Consider the following 20,587-nt stretch of genomic DNA (forward strand, 5'->3'; position numbering starts at 1 on the left):
TGTCCCAAGGTCTGAGGACTCTCAGGTTACCCAGATAAATGTTCAAACACTCTGTAAAAGTGGATTTTGTCCTCTTTAATATGATGTATTATATTTGTACCACTCCAGGTCAGTAGGTGGCGGTAATGACACGCTCGTTGCTACCCGACATTAACACACGAAGAAGAAGTTAGTGTTGGTCCTCCGAGCTGCTGTTCGTGTGTTTGTTGTCTCTCTCTCTTGTTGTGTTGTTGGGACACTTTGAGGACATGAAGAAGTTCTTCGAGGACATTAAGAAAGATGTTAAATTTAAAACAGCTGGACCCGGGAAGAAGCTAACGGACGACACCAGGTGAATACAAGCTACACTGTTAGCCACCAAGCTAACTGCTCTGTAAGACCTAATGGATGACAGCTGGGCTGGAATGGTTAGACTGGTTAAACTGGTTCGAATGGTTCGAACTGGTTCGAACTGTTCTGATCTGTTGATAATAACATGTCGTTAGCTTCATGTTTTCAACAGGCTCCACTTTAACAGCGTTACATAACAAGAGTCAGATAATCCACGAAGAAGAAGATTATCACTGATCCTGTCTCAGTACTGGATCAGAACCAGACTCATTTAGAACAGAAACCTGGATCAGAACCAGACTCATGTAGAACAGACAGAAACCTGGATCAGAACCAGACTCATGTAGAACAGACAGAAACCTGGACCAGAACCAGACTCATGTAGAACAGAAACCTGGATCAGAACCAGACTCATTTAGAACAGACAGAAACCTGGATCAGAACCAGACTCATTTAGAACAGAAACCTGGATCAGAACCAGACTCATGTAGAACAGACAGAAACCTGGATCAGAACCAGACTCATGTAGAACAGACAGAAACCTGGATCAGAACCAGACTCATGTAGAACAGAAACCTCGATCAGAACCAGACTCATGTAGAACAGAAACCTGGATCAGAACCAGACTCATGTAGAACAGAAACCTGGATCAGAACCAGACTCATTTAGAACAGAAACCTGGATCAGAACCAGACTCATGTAGAACAGAAAACTCGATCAGAACCAGACTCATGTAGAACAGACAGAAACCTGGATCAGAACCAGACTCAGGTAGAACAGAAACCTGGACCAGAACTCATGTAGACATTTGACGTCTAAAGGAAAGGTGTCTTGACTTCCTGTCGTCGTCTCGCCGCAGTGAGAAGCCGAAGGCCGTGCAGAGCAGCTCAGGTACCAAGAAGAACCGCCATGGTCCCAGTGAAGGAGCCCAGAGGGCGGGAGCTGCGGCGCTGGCCCGGATCGAACAGCATCCGAAGCCGAAGGTCCACACGTCTCAGGACGCCATCAGGAACCAGGGTGAGAGAAACCACTCCTCCTGGGGTCAAACTGAGGTCATCTCCAGCCCCTCCGCACGCCACTCACAGCAGCACGCTCTGCTGGCGCTCTGATGGCGTGCTGGCGCTCTGAGGGCGTGCTGGCGCTCTGATGGCGTGCTGGCGCTCTGATGGCGTGCTGGCGCTCTGAGGGCGTGCTGGCGCTCTGAGGGCGTGCTGGCGCTCTGATGGCGTGCTGACGCTCTGATGGCGTGCTGACGCTCTGAGGGCGTGCTGGCGCTCTGATGGCGTGCTGGCGCTCTGAGGGCGTGCTGGCGCTCTGATGGCGTGCTGGCGCTCTGATGGCGTGCTGGCGCTCTGAGGGCGTGCTGGCGCTCTGATGGCGTGCTGGCGCTCTGATGGCGTGCTGGCGCTCTGAGGGCGTGCTGGCGCTCTGATGGCGTGCTGACGCTCTGTTTGTGTCTCTGCAGTGAAGCGAGAGCTGGAGGCCGAGGCTGCGGCGCTGGCTGAGAAAGAAAACGTGGCGGCGGCGGCAGAGGTGCGTTGATGTTTGTGATGAAGGTCGTCACGTGTCGCTCTGTGATGATTTATGGGTAAATTCTCTACAGGGGTCCAACGTGGCGGCGAAGGATCCCGCCTGCCTGTCGGTGTCAGGTGTGTTTTTCACCTGCCCGCTGACGGGCGCCACGCTGACTCGCAGTGAGAGGGAGGTCCACGTCAAAGAGGCCATTTTAATGGTACGTGAACACGGCGCCGCGCTCTGCTGCGTGAACGTGGCGAGCTTTAACTCTCTGTTTCCACCGTCAGCGCTTTGAAGAGGACGACGTGGACGCCGCCGTCATGATGATCCACACGTTCAACAAAGACCGAGAGAGAGTGAAGGCTGCCGTCGACATCATCAGCAAGTAAGAGCGCCCCGTGACCACGCCCCGTGACCACGCCCCGTGACCACGCCCCGTGACAGACCAGCACTCTTAGCGTGTGGGACGAGACTCGGCGTGTCCGCTCAGGGCGCTTAATACCACGCCATCACACGAGCTGTCAGCGGCTCCATCCGTGTCGTCGTAGAAACGATTCATCTAGAAGCTCGGCGGTTTCTGAAGTCCTCCTGACTTCACGCTGTGGTTGCCATGGTGACGTCTTCCTGCTTCATGCAGCCTCCCTGCTCGCTCGCCCGTCCTCGTTTCCCCCCCCCCCCCCCCCCGCAGGAGCTCTTTAATATTTACAGTTTGAAATCCGGACGGCTCCAGCTGGTCGTCCCAGCAGATCCTTAGAACACAAACCGGCCCGGTTATCTTCATGGTCTGACTCGAGGCCGTCACGTGTCACGTGTCACATGTCACGTGTCACATGTCACATGATGTCGGGGATCTTAATCATTGTCGTGTGTTTCCTGCACAGGTACGTTGACAACATCTGTAAGAATCCCAGCGAGGAGAAATACAGGAAGATCAGAGTCAGCAACAAGGTGTTCCAGGTGAGTGGGCGGAGCCAGCTCAGGAGCGTCATGGCGTCTTGCTGAACACGTGGATGCTGAAGCTTTTGTGTGTGTGTGTGTGTGTGTGTGTGTGTGTGTGTGTGTGTGTGTGTGTGTGTGTGTGTGTGTGTGTGTGTGTGTGTGTGTGTGTGTGTGTGTGTGTGTGTGTGTGTGTGTGTGTGTGAAGGAGAAGGTTCAGAGTGTGGAGGGCAGCAGAGAGTTCCTGCAGGCCCTGGACTTCACCAGCGTCATGCTTCCTGTGGAGGGTCAAGGTAAGCCGAGCCTCCCACCAGTCTGGATCTGTCAGGGACCAGACTAAGACCAGGACCCAGACAGATGAGGGGGGGGGGGGGTCTTATAAACACAAAGTGCATCATGTTGTCATCTGTGTTTCCTGCGGACCAGAAGAGGACGAGGAGTTCCTGGTTTTACTCGAGCAGAGTCCGGATGCCCTGGAGCTGATGAAGGACAGGAGGGACCGCCTCCTGAAAGGAGAGCCAATCAGAGCTCAGCTGGACAGACAGCCACAAGCGTTCAAACCGTCTCCTAACGCCCAGCGCTTCGAGCTGCCTCCGGAGTTCTACAACCTGACGGCAGAGGAGCTGAAGAAGGAGCAGCAGCAGAGGTAGGTTTTAGAAAAGCCTTGACCCGGGTACTCAGGTCCAGTCTGGTTTGTTAGTTCTGTTGTGTGCAGACCCGGGTACTCAGGTCCAGTCTGGTTTGTTAGTTCTGTTCTGTGCAGACCCGGGTACTCAGGTCCAGTCTGGTTTGTTAGATCTGTTCTATGCAGACCCAGGTACTCAGGTCCAGTCTGGTTTGTTAGTTCTGTTCTATGCAGACCTGGGTACTCAGGTCCAGTCTGGTTTGTTAGTTCTGTTGTATGCAGACCCGGGTACTCAGGTCCAGTCTGGTTTGTTAGTTCTGTTGTGTGCAGACCCGGGTACTCAGGTCCAGTCTGGTTTGTTAGATCTGTTCTATGCAGACCCGGGTCCTCAGGTCCAGTCTGGTTTGTTAGATCTGTTCTATGCAGACCCGGGTACTCAGGTCCAGTCTGGTTTGTTAGATCTGTTGTGTGCAGACCCGGGTACTCAGGTCCAGTCTGGTTTGTTAGATCTGTTGTGTGCAGACCCGGGTCCTCAGGTCCGGTCTGGTTTGTTAGATCTGTTGTGTGCAGACCCGGGTCCTCAGGTCCAGTCTGGTTTGTTAGTTCTGTTCTATGCAGACCCGGGTCCTCAGGTCCGGTCTGGTTTGTTAGTTCTGTTCTATGCATACCCGGGTCCTCAGGTCCGGTCTGGTTTGTTTTCCAGGAGTGATCTGGTGGAGAAGAACGCCATGCTGAGAACTAAAGCCATGAGGGAGAAAGAGGAGCAGAGGGAGAGAAGGAAATATAACTACACTCTGCTCAGGGTCCGACTGCCTGATGGGACCCTGCTGCAAGGTAAGCACACCTTTAAAGATGTCTGCTGCTCAAAGGTCAAAGGTCAAGTGAAGTGAGTAAAGCTGATGTGTGACCTCAGGGACCTTCTACGCCTGGGACCGGCTGTCCGTGCTGTTCGGCTTCGTGCGGGACTCGCTGGTGGACGGCTGGCAGCCCTTCGAGCTCCTCGCTCCTGGAGGTCAGAAGCTGCAGGAGTGTGAAGACGTGGCTCTGGCAGAGTGTAACCTGGTGAGTCAGCACCTGACGGCTAACGTTACGTTAGCGTGCGCGTGCTATCAACACCTTGTTAAACCTGGATGTTCCCCCCGCAGGTCCCGGCAGCTCTGCTCACGTTCGCCTGGGATGCAGCTGTGCAGGCGGACATCGCCGCCGCGGGTGGAAAGAGCCCCGCCCTCCTCAAACCAGAGCTGCTGGAAACCATCCGGAGCCTCAGCTGAGCAGGATCTGGATCTGAACATCCCCCCTGCTGCCCCTCCCCCTCCCCCAGCACGTCTGGGATGGAACGGCCCCGACTAGTGATTCGCTTATTCTTACAAATGAAACGTCAGTAGCAGAGCACGCTAACGTGCTCGTTTTACTGAGCAAACCCTCGATGACGGGAGAACGCCACGCTGAAGAGCGCCTCAGGAGAACATTGTTAAAGGAAGCGTAGTGACTGAATGTACCTCTACCCTGTTTTAACTCCGCCCCCTTCAGTGATGTCAGTCCGACTAACAGTGATCATCTCTGTACACGTGGCGAGAAGCTGCGTTCTTGTGAACCGCTCTTTGATTCAGTCTGTAAAGTCAAGGTCACCTCACTCTGCAAACTTCAGCGTGCTCGTCTGTTTGTGAGGAAGCGTGACGCAGAAGGTCGCCTGCGTTTGGAGAACGGGTCGGCCATGTTTTAAACGGCGTGACAGAATGACGCTCCTCCCGTAGTTCATCAGTTTAATAGTTGAAGCTCGCTGGAGCGACTTCCTGTCTGACACACACACACACACACACACACACACACACACACACACACACACACACACACACACACACACACACACACACACACACACACACACACACACACACACACACACACACACACACACACACACGATTGGTCAGCGAAGATGAAGACACGCCTACCTCCATCTCTCGTCTGTTTTGCACGACCACGCGCCTGCACGCACGGAGCTTCATCTTAAACGCCGTCTGTCCACCCGAGCACGGTGACAGTGTCGGTGAGGGCGGAGCCCCGCGTCTGATCACGCCGCTGTTTAAAGTTTCTGTGCTGACCTTTGACCTGCCTGTAACAAACACTGCTTGTGTCATTTGTTTAATAAACAGTTATGAGACGAGTCTGAGTTTGTCTTCATGTAGAGCGAGGGCTGACCTCAGCCTGAGGGGGCGGGGCTTCAGTCATTTAATGACTTTGATCTGAAGTTTCTCACCCTGCCTGAGATCCTGTCTTTGGTCTCCAGTGGGTCTGGATCCATGAAGGTCCTGGTCTGGTCTTGACTACATGGAGCAGTTTGAATCCACACAGAAAAAGTTTACCTGTTTTTAATAGAACCAAACCGTCTTCATCTACCTGCTGATGAACGCCACCTGGAGGGGCGGAGCCTAATCTACACCTCCGTGGGGTTTTAACACACTTTCCCTCTGAGACCCAACACCCCCCCCCCTTTAAGTCCAAACCACTAGTCTGACATCTCAGTGAGGAATATGAGCGATGATGGAAAGGATGGAATCTAAAAGTGCAGAACTTTTATTCAGGTTTAATGAATTGATCCTGTTCAAGTATTCTTTGAAAAATACAGAAAATACATATTTATAAAACAGGGCGACCTCGGACTGAAGGTCTAATAACTACACCAGTGAGTCATCAGAGTGAACGCCGCCCCCCCGCCTCTCCGTTCTTAATGTGGTAACATATTTACAGTCATACCCGACTCCATCAATACAAACTAAATCACGCCGCTCTGATGTGTCGGCCGCCTCCTCTGCTCACTCAGCAGTGAGAGGCGGCCATTTTGAAAGTGGCCCGTCCAAATTCAGATACAAAAATCAGACCTGATCTCAAAAATCAAGGAAAACACTCATTTTATGCACAACTACATTAACGGGCAGCGTTGGCCTCCGGACCGGTCACACAGCGCCGCCTGCTGCGAGCGGGACTTCCTGCGTGGAGGTCTGGTTCAGAGTCCAGGAATGGTTGAGGGACGCTGGGTGGCTTCTTGGGTGGAACCGTCCTGTGGTCAGGCGGTGGCGAGTGTAGGAGCGGCGCTGGCCACAGGAAGAGAAGCCGTGTCAGAGGGCGTGACCTCCATCACACAGTCTCCGCCCACTCTGGACTCCTCCCGGGTCGAGCCTGAACAGAAAAACCTCATGAGTTCACAAAATCACCAACAGATCAGAACTTTAGACCTGGTGCTGACCCTGTTTGAAGACCTGGTACCCCCCTCGGTGCTGACCCTGTTTGAAGACCTGGTACCCCCCTCGGTGCTGACCCTGTTTGAAGACCTGGTACCCCCCTCGGTGCTGACCCTGTTTGAAGACCTGGTACCCCCCCTCGGTGCTGACCCTGTTTGAAGACCTGGTACCCCCCCTCGGTGCTGACCCTGTTTGAAGACCTGGTACCCCCCTCGGTGCTGACCCTGTTTGAAGACCTGGTACCCCCCCTCGGTGCTGACCCTGTTTGAAGACCTGGTACCCCCCTCGGTGCTGACCCTGTTTGAAGACCTGGTACCCCCCCTCGGTGCTGACCCTGTTTGAAGACCTGGGCCGACAGTCCTTTAATATTTTCAGTGTGACGGGAAAAGCAACTGTCAGAAATGACGCTCTGAACGGACCAATCACAGTCCTTGCGGCTCGTGTCGACTCGACGTGTAGTCAGGATTTTTTGGAGGTGCTCCTAGGGTCCCTGCGTAGGGTCCCTGCGTAGGGTCCCTGCGTAGGGTCCACATTGACGAGAAGTATAAATTAGGCTTTAGCTGGATGACGATAGCCGCTACGTAAATAGCGTCATGTGATAGCAGCTAACCGCTAACAGCTAACTAATAAATTCAACAAAGGAGACAAACGCGACACAAACCAAACCAACGAAGAAGACATCCAGCAGGTCATCTCCTCTGTCACTGTCATGTGACTCTTTATTACAAGAACTCAATCCAGCTTTGTTTCAGAGAAGGCTGTGAGCGGCGAGGACAAATACACACGCTAACAATCAGCTGTTTAAACACGCCAGAGTCACACAGGAAGTAATGATTCTTTCAACCAATCAGAGGACTGCAGTGTTTAGCTCCACATTCTTGGCCCCCCAACGGACGGTACGGATCAGTTATTTGGGAATCTTTCCCGGGATCAGTCGATGGAAACGCCGCAAAATGTGCACCGTACCGAGACGAACCGAGCCGGACCGCTCGGTGGAAACGGGGCTTAAGGTTGCTCGAGGACGGCCTGCTACTAAAGCTGTAGTGTAGTGAAAGATGATTGGACGCCGGGCTGGGAGCTGTGAGGTGACCTTTAACCCTTTGATTCGCTGTGACTCATAATGTTGTTCAGGATTATCACTGCACGGACGTAAAATGTGGTTAAACACGGGAGGAGGGGAGGAGCCTAAAGAGAAATATGGAGTGGAAGTCTTATCGGACTCGGGTGGTTGACGACGTGTTGGAGACTACTCGGACATCCTTGATGACATCATCACCCTGAGCGTGGGACCTGCAGTATCTCACCGCTCTGTGTAGAAACGATGACGCACTCGTCTTCGTCCTCGTCTTCATTGTCGGCTTGGAACCCGTCGGCGTCCGTCGCTGCGCTCTGACAGAGACACACACTGATATGATGGGTTTGTTGTAAGCAGAGTCATGATGCAGCATGAAGGTGTGCGTGCTCGTCTACCTGCTCAGCGTCCGGACACCTCTTCATGAACTTGGTGATGGACATGCTGCCCGTGCTCTTCCTCTTGTTGGAGGAGGACGGCGTGCTGGACGAGGTCTGGGGTGTGGTGGGGGAGTTTCCCTGAGAGCCCGTCGCCGCCTGCGCTTCTTCACGGGACTCTTCTCGCGCTCCTGGAGTGAGGTAGGTCCACTGGCAGGGCACGGGCAGCGCGTCCAGGCCGAAGCGGGACAGGACCTCGGCCTGCACGTACCAGCAGCAGCGTCTGTAGGTGGAGCGCTTCTCATACACGGCGTTGTTCCTGATGAGGCGCTTCACGTGTATCCTGAGAACAGACGGATCAAAGACATGTCAGGAGAGGACGGTCCTGGTTGGTCCTGGTTCAGGAGCTCTGCTGGTCTTTACTGCTCAACGTGGCCTCACCTGGTGGGAATGTTCTCTGCCGGGCTCGGAGAGCTGCACGCCACTGGAGGAGACGAGGACGATGTCTGCTGACGACAAAACTCCTGGAACTCGTTGATGATGACTTTGCTGCTGTTCAGATTTCCGTGCAGCAGAGGCAGCAGCTGGGCGAGCACTGCGGGGGAGAGAGAGAGAGAGAGAGTCACGTTTGAACTGAAGACACTGAATGAGCATCCTTCTTCTCTCAGAGGCAGGAAATGCTGCTTCCTCTCTTTTATATCATTCAGCAGCTCAAACACACATTACCCAGGTTACCTAGCAACAATAACCCTAAGCCAGCACGGTCGCCTTCTGACAACCACACCTGATGCTTCCTATAAACATGGCGGCGTGCTGCACTCACGCTGTGCTTCTCTCTCGCTCCTCTGCGTCAGCTCCTCCGGGCTCGGGCTGCTCTCCGCCTTGGCTAAGGGCTCCACCAGGCACACGGCGTACGGTAGGAGGAGCTGCAGGCCGCCTCCTTCTCCGTCCCAGACGCAGCCCTTCACCACCGGCTCCAGCACCTTCATCTTCTTCTTGCTGGACATCAGCTCGTCCCACTCCCTCGCCTTCAGTTTCTGCCGCAGCTTCTGCTTCTCCAGGTCGCCGCCTTCCTGAGAGGCCGTTTGTTTTGGTGAATATCGATGCAAAGAATCAGAAACTTCAATCTGAGAAAACAGAGCTCCTGTTCTACCTCTTCCTCTGGCGCCCCCTCGTCATCCGACAGGTAGCCGTGAGGAACGAAGAAGCCATCGTCATCGTCGTCTTCACCTCCTTCCTCCTCATCTTCCTGTAAAGATCAACAAGTTCAAACAGACACCAGGACGCCGTCTTTCTTCCATCTACTTCCTGTCCTAACGATCCCGACCTGCGACTTCTCCAGTGCAGCCAGCCGGATTAAACTACAACAACCGCTTTATGGCAGCTATGGTAAGTGACGAGGGACACATTACTCCAACGAGCATTAAACGTGTCCAGATGAGCTGCGAGCAGAAGCTCTCTTCACTCATCCGACAGACGACTGATGAGCAACAAGTCCACCAGGAGGTCCGGGTCCTACCGTTTAGATTTCACAGCTAAATAAAATAACTAACAAGACTTCTGTGAAAAACACACAGACTATAATCTACAAGAAACACGTTCGGCCGTTTGGCTTCATGACGACGGCTCACAGACGAAGAGCTGCTGCTGTGATGCGTTTAAACGCTCCTCTCCTCACGGAGGCTGGCGGGCGGTACTCACCCCTTCACTGTGGGACAGAGACTCTCCTGGTTCCTCCTCCTCCCATTCTTCATCACTGTCCACCTCATAGTCCAACAACACCTGCCACCACACATTCAGATCAGTCAGTGGAGTCCAATCAGTGAGAAGCTAAAGCGATGTGGGCGGGGCTTACCTTGTCCTGTCTGAGCGGGCAGCGAGGAGACACGTGGGAGCTCTTCTTACTCCACGTTCCCCAGTAGGCTGGACGGTGGTTCTGATGGAACTGCAGCAGCTTCATGGGTCCGTGGCGTTTACGGTCCGGCACCGCGGCAGGTTTCGGCCCGTCCACCGCAACACAGTCGCTGAGAAGGCAGGCAGGCAGGGAGGGAGGGAGGGAGGGGGGGGGGGGAGGGGGGGAGAGAGAGAGAGAGAGAGAGAGAGAGAGAGAGAGAGAGAGAGAGAGAGAGAGAGAGAGAGAGAGAGAGAGAGAGAGAGAGAGAGAGAGAGAGAGAGAGAGAGAGAGAGAGAGAGAGAGAGAGAGAGAGAGATTAAAGGGATTCACCTGAACGTCATTTAGTCATCGAAGGCTGCTGTGGTTATTAGTTCGACCCGCTGACCTATCACAGGTCAGTGGGCGGGACCTCACGATCTAAAAGCAATGTCCACCATCTTACTTGGAAGCTATGCTAACAGGCTCTGTGCTGCGTCGGCTGGCAGCGAGGACAAGGAGCCGTGTAGTACATACAGCACGCTAGCTTCAGTGGCGAGTGGTGTGCAGTGCATTCTGGGGGATGCGGTCTTTTCTCCACCACTGTTTAAACCCATCAGATAAGAGTTTGATATTATGAATGCACACATTCTCAGTGTGAGCAACGCTGGTTCCCCGAGTCCAGTTAGGTTTAACCCGTCTGAAGTCACCATGGCAACCGCCTGCATGCCCCCCCCCACCATCACAAAGAAATATCTGCAGACCTCCGACTGACAACGTTCACCGAGTTAGCTGCCAGTTAGCTTTGTTTAATGGTGATGAAGAGTGTGTGTGTGTGTGTGTGTGTGTGTGTGTGTGTTATGTGAGAGAGAGTGTGTGTGTGTGTGTGTGTTATGTGTGCGAGTGTGTGTGTACACATGTTCCTGTCTTGATTAAACACGTGCAGAGGAAGCTCACAAACCGTGCGTATTATTTGCTAAACAACCAATCAGGTGTCTTCAGTCTCCAGTGTGTAACGCCAGCGTGTAACGCCAGCGTGACGCCAGCGTGTAACGCCAGCGTGACGCCAGCGTGTAACGCCAGCGTGACGCCAGCGTGTAACGCCAGCGTGACGCCAGTGTGTAATGCCAGCGTGACGCCAGCGTGTAACGCCAGCGTGACGCCAGCGTGTAATGCCAGCGTGTAACGCCAGCGTGACGCCAGCGTGTAACGCCAGCGTGACGCCAGTGTGTAACATCAGCGTGACGCCAGCGTGTAACGCCAGCGTGACGCCAGCGTGTAACATCAGCGTGACGCCAGTATAACGTCAGCGCAGCGGGCTTTGATTCACTGAACGCTCTCCTGGCTGTCGGGCTCACCTCAGGGGATCGGTCTGTCGGGGGTTTGTGGGTCCTGAGCAGCGAGGTTTCTGTCTGATCCAGTCCTTCAGCCCACTCAGGTCCTTAGCGGGCTTCAGCAGATACTGATCCAGCTGGTCCAGTGCAGACTCGTCACAGTGAACCCGGCACAGTGGGGCCAGGTACACGTTTTCCTTGATCTCAAACGGAGCAAACTTCCCACAAGCTGCAGCAAGCGTCTGTAGGAGGAGAGTAACGTTATGATCCACATGTTCATGTTAGTATATAATCTCACCGTCAGGTAAACCTACTCACCTTTGGAGCCTGTTGGATTTTGGCCTTCTGAAGAAATCGTGTGATTTCTGCTTTCTCAGCTTTGAGGCGCTGTGAAAAAAAAAACCCCGTCATCATTTTAAATGTGAACAAAGTGTTGAAGCATCCAGGAGGTCATTACATCGACTTACATCCTTCTCTTCTTTCAGCCGCTTCTCTTCCTCCTTAATCTTCTTCTCTTCTTCCTTCTTGCGCTTTTCTTCCAGCTTGGCCCTGAAGACAGATCCACAATAAAAACACTGACTCACTGAAACCCCTCTTTGATTCAGGACTCACTCAAGCTTTGATTTACGCTGCTCCTCTTTAGCTTTCAGCCTGTCAGCCTTTTCTTTCTCCTCCTTCTCCCTCTTCTCTCGTTTCTCTTGCTCCTCTTTTTCCTTCTTCTCTCGTTTCTCTTTCTGTCGCTCCTCTTTCAGCTTGCGGGCCTCTTCTTTCTTCTTCTCCTTCGCAGCTTTCGCCTCTTCTTTCTGCCGCTCCTTCTCCTGCCGCAGCCGGAGCCTCTCCTCCTGTTCTTGTAAACTCTACGAGATCGAGGGTTCAGTGAGTTTTTGAGACAAACGAGACACTGAAGAGAAAAACGACAGAACATCAATCCCACCTTCAATGAGCGTCTCTTCACCTTTTTCTGATCTGATGGCGTCTTAGGGGTCGTCTTTGGCTCCTGCGAAGGGACAAAAATATTACATTACAGATGAACATTGTTGACTGTCAGACAGGAGGGGGCGCTATAATGACAAGCTTCTTTATATCAAAGCTCTGTGCAGCATCGAACACAAAGCAGCTGGTTAACCACGTGTGGACTCAGACTCTCTGCAGAATAACGAGCAGGTTCCTGTCAGGAGGAAACTCCTCTGTTCATATTCACAGCTCCTCCACCTCTTTGTTTTTTAGTGTTTCAGGAGATTTCTAGACCAACATCAGCAGTAACATTAAAGTGTCCCGTTTGTGTTTAAATGAACCAGTGTCAGTTCTATCTGCTGACGCGTCGTCACTCCCATGATTCCCCACCAGCCTCAATGACACAGTTTGTTATTGTTTTGACTGAAAGCTGCCCGCTGGTCGAATTTACGTACTGTGCCTTTAAGGCTTTGGTTTCAAGGACATTGGATAATTAAGAAAAGAAAAACAGAGATCTCAGCTTGTTGAATTACACTGTGTGCAAACTTGCTTTACATGATTCTGTGAACACTTTGATGAGTAAGACATCTGTGTCCTTAAAGCACATAGGACCCATTCAGACTGAATCAGTGCAGACAAAAGGAGATGCACATACTGTAGGAGTAGTAGGTGTAGACTTGTCCGTCCTGGACTTCTCTGGTGAGCTCTCAGATGAGGAGCTGGCCGAGGAAGCAGAAAGCATGGACCTGTTTCCTAAACTGGACACATTTCCTGACTCGTCCTGCTCGTCTGGCTCACTCTCAGAATCCTGCGTCGTGTCGAGCTGAGACGTGGACGCGGTCTGACTCTCATCTTTGTCCTCCAGCTCTTCTTCCTCCTCCTCCTCCTCCTCCTCTTCCTCCTCGGATAACGTGCAGTCTAAAGTCTGAGCACTTGGAGTTTGATCGACAGCGCTGGTGTTTTTGTCTTTGTCCTCATGCTGGACTTTTGGCGGGAGGCAGGGAGAAGCAGGTGGAAGAAGGCGCTTTGTGGGAGATGAACTGTTATCCGAGGTCAGATCTATTACCATGTTCTCATCGGATGATGCAGGGCGCCGGCGGCTCAGGAAGCCATCAAGGGGTCCGCGACCATTAACCAAGGGTGGTCCGCTGTGCACAGGGAGTTCAGAGGCCTCGTTCTCCCTGTCTGAGAGTCCTGGGTTAGGGCAGGCGTGTGCACAGGGACGTTTACGTGGCTGGTTCTCTTTGGGCTCGGGGTTCAGCCGCTTGAACGGGAGACGAGCTTCAGCAGAACAAACAAAGTTAGTATCGTACCAGCGGTGCTGCGTCTGTTTCATGTCAAAAAAAGACGACATAGCTGCTGCAGAGTTCGACATTAAAACAAATGAGTACGAGACATTTTATCTCAAACTGTGAAAAACAAACAAGTTTAAAAGATGAGACGGTCTTTCTTCTTAATGTTAAAAAGAAACAGCTATGAATACGTTAGTCTCTGAGGTGTTTGTACGTTGTAGAAAATGTTGTAATTACCTTGAATTAGTTTCTTGTTGGCATTGTTACTCGAATTACAATCCATGCCTGAAAGAAACAAAAACATTAGAATACTGAAGAGCTGCCAAAGAAATAAATCACTGCTGTCACAGCCGCTTTCAGCAGAGCTCCTCTGAAATAACAAAATCAGTTTCAATCTTCACTCCTGCAAACTTTTACAATTATTACCGCTTTAAATCCATCATATTTATTGCTGTTGCTCTGTTTGTCAGTCCTTCCTCCTGCGTTTCTCTCAATCACAATATCTGGAGCTCAACACAGTGTGAGTCCAGCTCTGCACCAGATTTCTGTCTCTGAAAAGAAGTGATCTTCTCTGCTGTAACTTTTTCTCAATGATGCTCATCATGAGGGATTCATGTTTAGTAGTTATAGTAAGGTCTTTAACCTGCTCTTTTGAATGTGATCTGCAAACACTGTGCACGCTCTGAAATGCTGCAGGAGATGTTTGGGTGGATGCAAAATAAGGCAGTGTAGAAAAAGTGTCTGCTGTGTGTTGAGCTGAGAGGTGCAGACTGTGTGATGCTGTTTTAGAACATGGTGAAGCATCAGACACAGCATGAGTGTGTGTTGATGTCACGGTGTGTAAAACACTATAAGGTGGATTGTTGCGTTTGGTTGTCTCTCCCGCCAACCGGTGTGTCGTCCTGCTGCAGGCCCAGTCCAGACCAGGGACCTTTAGTCCAGCAAAGGACGCGTTCAGGACCGCTGCACGGACACTGAAGCGGCGCAGAGGGGGGGAGGGGTGTCTGTAGCTTTAGTCACAAGTTAATATAGTGAGTTAAAGAAAGAGGGAGAAGCCTACAGAGCAGCTTTCTGCAGTTAGATCAGTAAAGCAGCTTTAAAGATGCTAAAGTTAACACAGGCAGACATGCTAACACTGCTAGCTGGCCTGTTAGCATACAGCAAAGTTAGAAGAACCCGTTCAGACAAAGCTTTTAAGATTTTCATAGAAACGACTTCTTCATTACTGATGAATACACGAGAACGTTAAAATATTACGTACCCGACGTAACCGTACATTGTGACGTAAGCATGAAACATACTTTGGATAAAAAAAAACAATAGCAGACTTATTATCTCTAAAGCACTTTGAACTGTCAGAGATGTAAAACGAAGTTTATCATACTATATTTATACTTAAAGATAACTTTTTAAGATATCGTTGCGTTAATTGTTATCGCGAGAATAAACGTTATTTACGTTAGCATTAAAATAAACGATAGTGACGTCATGAGTCAGAAAATGTCGCTCCTCTGCACTTTAGTTAGTTTAACTCTGTTTGGAATAATAAACTTAATTAGGAACATTTTAAATCGGTTGACAAGCTGTCTTAATAGCTCACCTCTCCTGCGGGGAGTCGACGCTGCTAAATGTCCGTCGACGGATCGGTTCTCCGCCGCCAACATCCCGACGGCTCAGCCCCGGCTCCTGCTCGCGCTGTCCTGCGTGTTCACCGGAGAAACTACGGCGGGGGTCGCGTCGACGGCCGGGCTCACTTTACGGTAACCGAACGATATTCTGCTGCTGTTAAAATGACATTTGCTTTACATGAAGTGTAACGCATTCTTCTCTCTCGACTGCCGCATCACTCCCGCAACCCGCCGCCTGCCTCGCGCTCCTCAATCGGAATTGGCGGGAGTGTGTCGCTTCCATCAATAGCAGCCGCTGATTGGTCGAAGTCGGGTCGTGATCTGCAGAGGGGGCGTTTGTTTAGTGTAACCCGGTGTCCCTGTTAATCCAGCGCGGTGCCAACCACACTACGAATACACAACATCAGTAAGAGCAGCCTGTTTACAGGCAAACATAAACAACAACAAACACGGAATTCAGTTCAGTTTACTTGTGTGCAGACACTGCAGTTTACACATGCACACATTACTCTATCTATCCATCCATCTATCTATCTATCTATCTATCTATCTATCTATCTATCTATCTATCTATCTATCTATCTATCTATCTATCCATCCATCTATCCATCCATCTATCTATCTATCTATCTATCTATCTATCTATCCATCCATCCATCCATCTATCCATCCATCTATCCATCTATCTATCTATCTATCTATCTATCTATCTATCTATCTATCTATCTATCTATCCATCACAGGGGTTCAACATGTTACACTGTCCTTTTCATCTCAAACACTTTTGATTGATGTCTTATTGTTGTAATGTGCTATTTAAATAAACTTGCCTTCTGTGTAAACATATTGCTCTGTCTTTGTGTAAACACAGTCTATGGTGTAAACATGTTGCTGTCTTTGGAAGGTGAAGGATGGCACTTCTGTGTAAAATTCTCTTCATCATAAATAAATGAAGAATCGTTGCAACAACTTTAATATGGTATAAAACGTTTAATAATTAATCTGTTCATCTTTTTGTAAGTAGACGTGTTTTACCCCGCCGCCCTCGGGGCACCCTGGTCTGCAAATCGAAGCATGCCAGCTGGATCCTCCAGGCCACGCCTCCTGTAGGATGTGTTGGGCTCTCTGATTGGCTGCGTAGTTTGACTTACAGAAGTCAGGGTTGCCATGTTCTGATGCTGCCTTCACGTGCTCCTTGGAAACACGGACTTACCAGTGGTGTAGTCGTAACGTTGATAATAGCCTACACCCATCCAAGTTGTTTTGCAGAACATATGCGATCAATGAGCATCATTTGAACGCTGATCTTTATTAACACTTAGTTAAAGTTAGCCTGCTTACAGCTCAGAGATACATGTCTCCCATTCACGTCAAGCCAACGTCACAACTCTGCACCTCGGACATCATTAACATTTCTCACTCGTAGTTAGGACTTTGGAGACCCCAAAGTTCATGAGCTCATAGCTCGTCTATATGGTAATCACGATATGTCCGAGGAGCACTTGAACGCAGCTTCAATTTATAAGTTAGTTTGACTAAAGGTTCCGAAAACTCAACAAGACATTTAAACCACTCTTAAAGTAAACACTTTCTCAATGTTTACTTTTATTTATAGCTTTTACACTCTTTGTCACTCACTGTAAGACTCCTATCATGGTAAACGTGTCACATGCAGAATAAATAAGGTAAATAAAATCTGTATTTATTTCACACCGAGCTTATTAAAGCATACTGAGTGTGTTTAAATTAAAGAAGTGTTATTTAATGGATGGGCGGGATCCATCATACAGAAGTCACGCGTTTCCCGTTTACCGCTAACTGCATCTCTGGGATTTGTAGTTTTTTAACCGCAAAGAGGCGTTGGATACAAACAGCTCGGAACTACAGGCGACACGATTCCGCGCAGCCGCAGTGCGATTCATGGGGTCGAAAAAGCGCATCCTGGACGATTCCCGGGCCGGACCCTGCTGCAGTTAGACGACGGAAACTAACAGAGATCAACACCGGTAATATCTGTACATACACATCTATAGTGTTCAGATCTATAAGTGTTCTCTCTCTCTCTCTCCCTCTCTCTCTCTCTCTCTCTCTGTGAACTTTAGATCTATGAAGCAGCTGGTTTCTGATAACTAACGTTTCTGAGCTCCACTTTACTGTCAATGCTCACATGTAGAAAACCTGACATGTGTTTAGAAGTGTGTGTGTGTGTGTGTGTGTGTGTGTGTGTGTGTGTGTGTGTGTGTGTGTGTGTGTGTGTGTGTGTGTGTTTAAACAGTTGGAGTGAACACATTATCTGTCTGTGTCAGTGTGAACAGATGTGCTGACTTTGTTTTCTGTTTCTTTGCAGTTCTGTCATCGAGGAGAAGAAGTGTTTGAATCTAAAATGGCAGGTTGGTCCCATCCATCCTCTCTGTGTTTCAGTCTCTCTGTGTTTCATCCTCTCTGTGTTTCATCCTCTCTGTGTTTCAGTCTCTCTGTGTTTCATCCTCTCTGTGTTTCATCCTCTCTGTGTTTCAGTCTCTCTGTGTTTCATCCTCTCTGTGTTTCAGTCTCTCTGTGTTTCATCCTCTCTGTGTTTCATCCTCTCTGTGTTTCATCCTCTCTATGTTTCATCCTCTCTGTGTTTCATCCTCTCTATGTTTCATCCTCTCTATGTTTCATCCTCTCTATGTTTCATCCTCTCTGTGTTTCATCCTCTCTATGTTTCATCCTCTCTATGTTTCATCCTCTCTATGTTTCATCCTCTCTATGTTTCATCCTCTCTATGTTTCATCCTCTCTATGTTTCATCCTCTCTGTGTTTCATCCTCTCTGTGTTTCAGTCTCTCTGTGTTTCAGTCTCTCTGTGTTTCAGTCTCTCTATGTTTCAGTCTCTCTGTCACATTGTGATCTCATGGGTTAGGGTATCTCATGGGTTAGGGTATCTCATGGGTTAGGGTATCTCATGGGTTAGGGTATCTCATGGGTTAGGGTATCTCATGGGTTAGGGTATCTCATGGGTTAGGGTATCTCATGGGTTAGGGTATCTCATGGGTTAGGGTATCTCATGGGTTAGGGTATTTCATGGGTTAGGGTATCTCATGGGTTAGGGTATTTCATGGGTTAGGGTATGTCATGGGTTAGGGTATCTCATGGGTTAGGGTATCTCATGGGTTAGGGTATCTCATGGGTTAGGGTATGTCATGGGTTAGGGTATGTCATGGGTTAGGGTATCTCATGGGTTAGGGTATCTCATGGGTTAGGGTATCTCATGGGTTAGGGTATCTCATGGGTTAGGGTATCTCATGGGTTAGGGTATCTCATGGGTTAGGGTATCTCATGGACACTTTGCCTCCTTGTTTCAGCGCGGGTGAATAACTTTCCTCCGCTGCCTCAGTTCGTGAGAATCAAGCCGTGTTTTTATCACAACATCGAGGAGGAGATCCCTGCACCCTACCAGCAGCTGGTCCGCAGAGTCTACACGCTTTGGATGAGTGAGTGACAGACAGCCAACACACTGGTGTGTGTGTGTGTGTGTGTGTGTGTGAGCCCTGTGTGATCACCACCTCTCCTCTGCAGTGTATTCAGCGACGCTCTGTCTCAACGTGATCTCGTGTATCGCCTGGTTGGCCGCCGGCGGGAACGCTATCAACTTTGGCTTCTCCCTTCTCTGGCTCCTCCTCTTCAGCCCGTGCAGTTACACCTGCTGGTTCAGACCGCTCTACAAAGCCTTCAGGTGGGTCCCCTCTGACCCCCCCCCTGAGCCCCCCTCCACCTGGCTCGCCTTCAGTGCACAGAGCTCACACACACACACACACACACACACACACACACACACACACACACACACACACACATACACACATGCATCACCAGTAAACACGCTAACTGACAGCTAACCCTGATACTGATAGCCGTGGTTTCCTTCATCAGAGGAAGGGGAAATGGTCTGCCAGGTAAAATCGGGGGGTGGGGGGTGGGGGGTCAGCTTGTGGCTCTCATTATCAAACATGTCAGAGATGTATGAGGTCGGGAGGAGCTCAGTGTGACAGTCTTCTCGCTAACAGGTGGGTCTACCTGCAGCCTTCAGGGAGCTTTAGAGCACAGCAGGCTTGGAGCAGGTTAAATGAACTTTGATACAGGTATCAGTTGTTTTCTTTGGAAGGACTCAGGAAGTGACGGCTGATTGGTGGATGGAGGTGTGAAGGAGCTTGAACATGATGAACTGATAGCCCAGAGTGCTCAGGAACAGGAAACCCACAGAGAGAAGTGGGTCAGAGACAGGAACATAGATAACAGTGACTTCTACAACAGTCAAATGTTGTAGAAGAAAGTCATCCTGGACCAATCAGAATCTGCTTCCTCATGAGCTCAACTTCCCCAAACTGAACTCAACTCAACTCTCTTTTTATTTCATCAGCACCCATCACTTTGCTCTCCTGTATTCAGTCTGATATTTCATGCAGGGAAAATCACCCTGGAGGACCCAAACAAGCTGCGACCTCCGCTGTTTAAAACAGGAAGTGGCTGCATTAGTGTAAAGTCCTGCAGTTCCTGGAGTGTCCACTAGAGGCTGGCTGCAGTACCCTGAGTGTCCACTAGAGGCTGGCTGCAGCAGCACAGGAAGTCACATACACACCCATTCAAACAGCCTGTTTTTACAGCAGACATGAACATGTTTACAGCCTGCTTCAAAAAACCAAATAGGTGTGATTAGCTCATGTCTCCATCCACACACACTGTACGGGGGGATGTTTTGATGACTCAGCAGTTTTGATTGGATGAAGGATCAGAGTTATTCACAATAAGGCGTGTAGCTGAGCTGATTGACAGGTGGGCGCCGTGTAACGGTTTGTCAGGAGGCTTAAAACCCGCCTCAGCTCTCAGCCTGTCGTTAGCTTGACTCAGAGTTAGCCTGAGACAGCATTTCCAGCACGGAGACCGCCACCCATGGGACTCCAGCGCCCCCTGCAGGAACACACAGGGACTCCAGCGCCCCCTGCAGGGACACACGGGGGACTCCAGCGCCCCCTGCAGGGACACACGGGGGACTCCAGCGCCCCCTGCAGGGACACACAGGGGACTCCAGCGCCCCCTGCAGGGACACACGGGGGACTCCAGCGCCCCCTGCAGGGACACACAGGGGACTCCAGCGCCCCCTGCAGGGACACACGGGGGACTCCAGCGCCCCCTGCAGGGACAGTGTTACAGTGTTTGGACTGACTCTGTGTCCACAGGTTGATGTTCTGCTGCGTCCTCCATGTTTTCTTCTCCTTTGTTTTCCACAGGGCGGACAGCTCCTTCAACTTCATGGCCTTCTTCTTCATCTTCTTCCTTCAGTGCATCTTGGCGCTCATCCAGACTATCGGCATCTCCGGCTGGGGAACATGGTGAGTCCACTGTGTCCGACCTTTACCTGCCTGGTCTCTGTGCA

General features: G+C 50.6%; 3 protein-coding genes across 3 annotated transcripts in view; 2 read left to right on the forward strand and 1 right to left on the reverse strand.

Annotated features, from left to right (window-relative positions):
• The first annotated feature begins 124 nt into the window (after positions 1 to 124).
• ubxn6 (UBX domain protein 6) lies at positions 125 to 5,573 on the forward strand. The gene is made up of 11 exons (XM_079349764.1): positions 125 to 331; positions 1,190 to 1,347; positions 1,796 to 1,863; positions 1,934 to 2,062; positions 2,133 to 2,230; positions 2,727 to 2,802; positions 2,990 to 3,074; positions 3,208 to 3,427; positions 4,110 to 4,240; positions 4,320 to 4,468; positions 4,552 to 5,573. Exons 1-11 carry the CDS (start codon positions 249 to 251, stop codon positions 4,675 to 4,677), a joined length of 1,323 nt encoding a protein of 440 aa, XP_079205890.1. The 5' UTR covers positions 125 to 248; the 3' UTR covers positions 4,678 to 5,573.
• A 394-nt stretch (positions 5,574 to 5,967) lies between these two features.
• Positions 5,968 to 15,483, reverse strand: chaf1a (chromatin assembly factor 1, subunit A (p150)). The gene is made up of 16 exons (XM_079349753.1): positions 15,148 to 15,483; positions 13,785 to 13,832; positions 12,911 to 13,536; positions 12,236 to 12,298; positions 11,914 to 12,158; positions 11,769 to 11,850; positions 11,620 to 11,688; positions 11,326 to 11,543; positions 9,953 to 10,121; positions 9,799 to 9,879; positions 9,251 to 9,346; positions 8,921 to 9,170; positions 8,539 to 8,692; positions 8,119 to 8,440; positions 7,953 to 8,037; positions 5,968 to 6,586 (listed from the first exon to the last, which is right to left on the reverse strand). Exons 1-16 carry the CDS (start codon positions 15,209 to 15,211, stop codon positions 6,474 to 6,476), a joined length of 2,685 nt encoding a protein of 894 aa, XP_079205879.1. The 5' UTR covers positions 15,212 to 15,483; the 3' UTR covers positions 5,968 to 6,473.
• A 2,018-nt stretch (positions 15,484 to 17,501) lies between these two features.
• Positions 17,502 to 20,587, forward strand: part of scamp4 (secretory carrier membrane protein 4) — a 5,591-nt gene continuing 2,505 nt past the window's right edge. Inside the window, exons 1-4 of the mRNA XM_079349767.1 lie at positions 17,502 to 17,565; positions 18,519 to 18,647; positions 18,733 to 18,889; positions 20,442 to 20,543. Coding sequence (XP_079205893.1) covers positions 17,559 to 17,565; positions 18,519 to 18,647; positions 18,733 to 18,889; positions 20,442 to 20,543 — 395 coding nt within the window. The 5' untranslated portion in view covers positions 17,502 to 17,558. The remainder of the gene's footprint in view (positions 17,566 to 18,518; positions 18,648 to 18,732; positions 18,890 to 20,441; positions 20,544 to 20,587) is intronic.

Source organism: Symphodus melops (assembly GCF_947650265.1).
Source record: "Symphodus melops genome assembly, chromosome: 8".
Taxonomy (NCBI): Eukaryota; Metazoa; Chordata; class Actinopteri; order Labriformes; family Labridae; genus Symphodus; species Symphodus melops.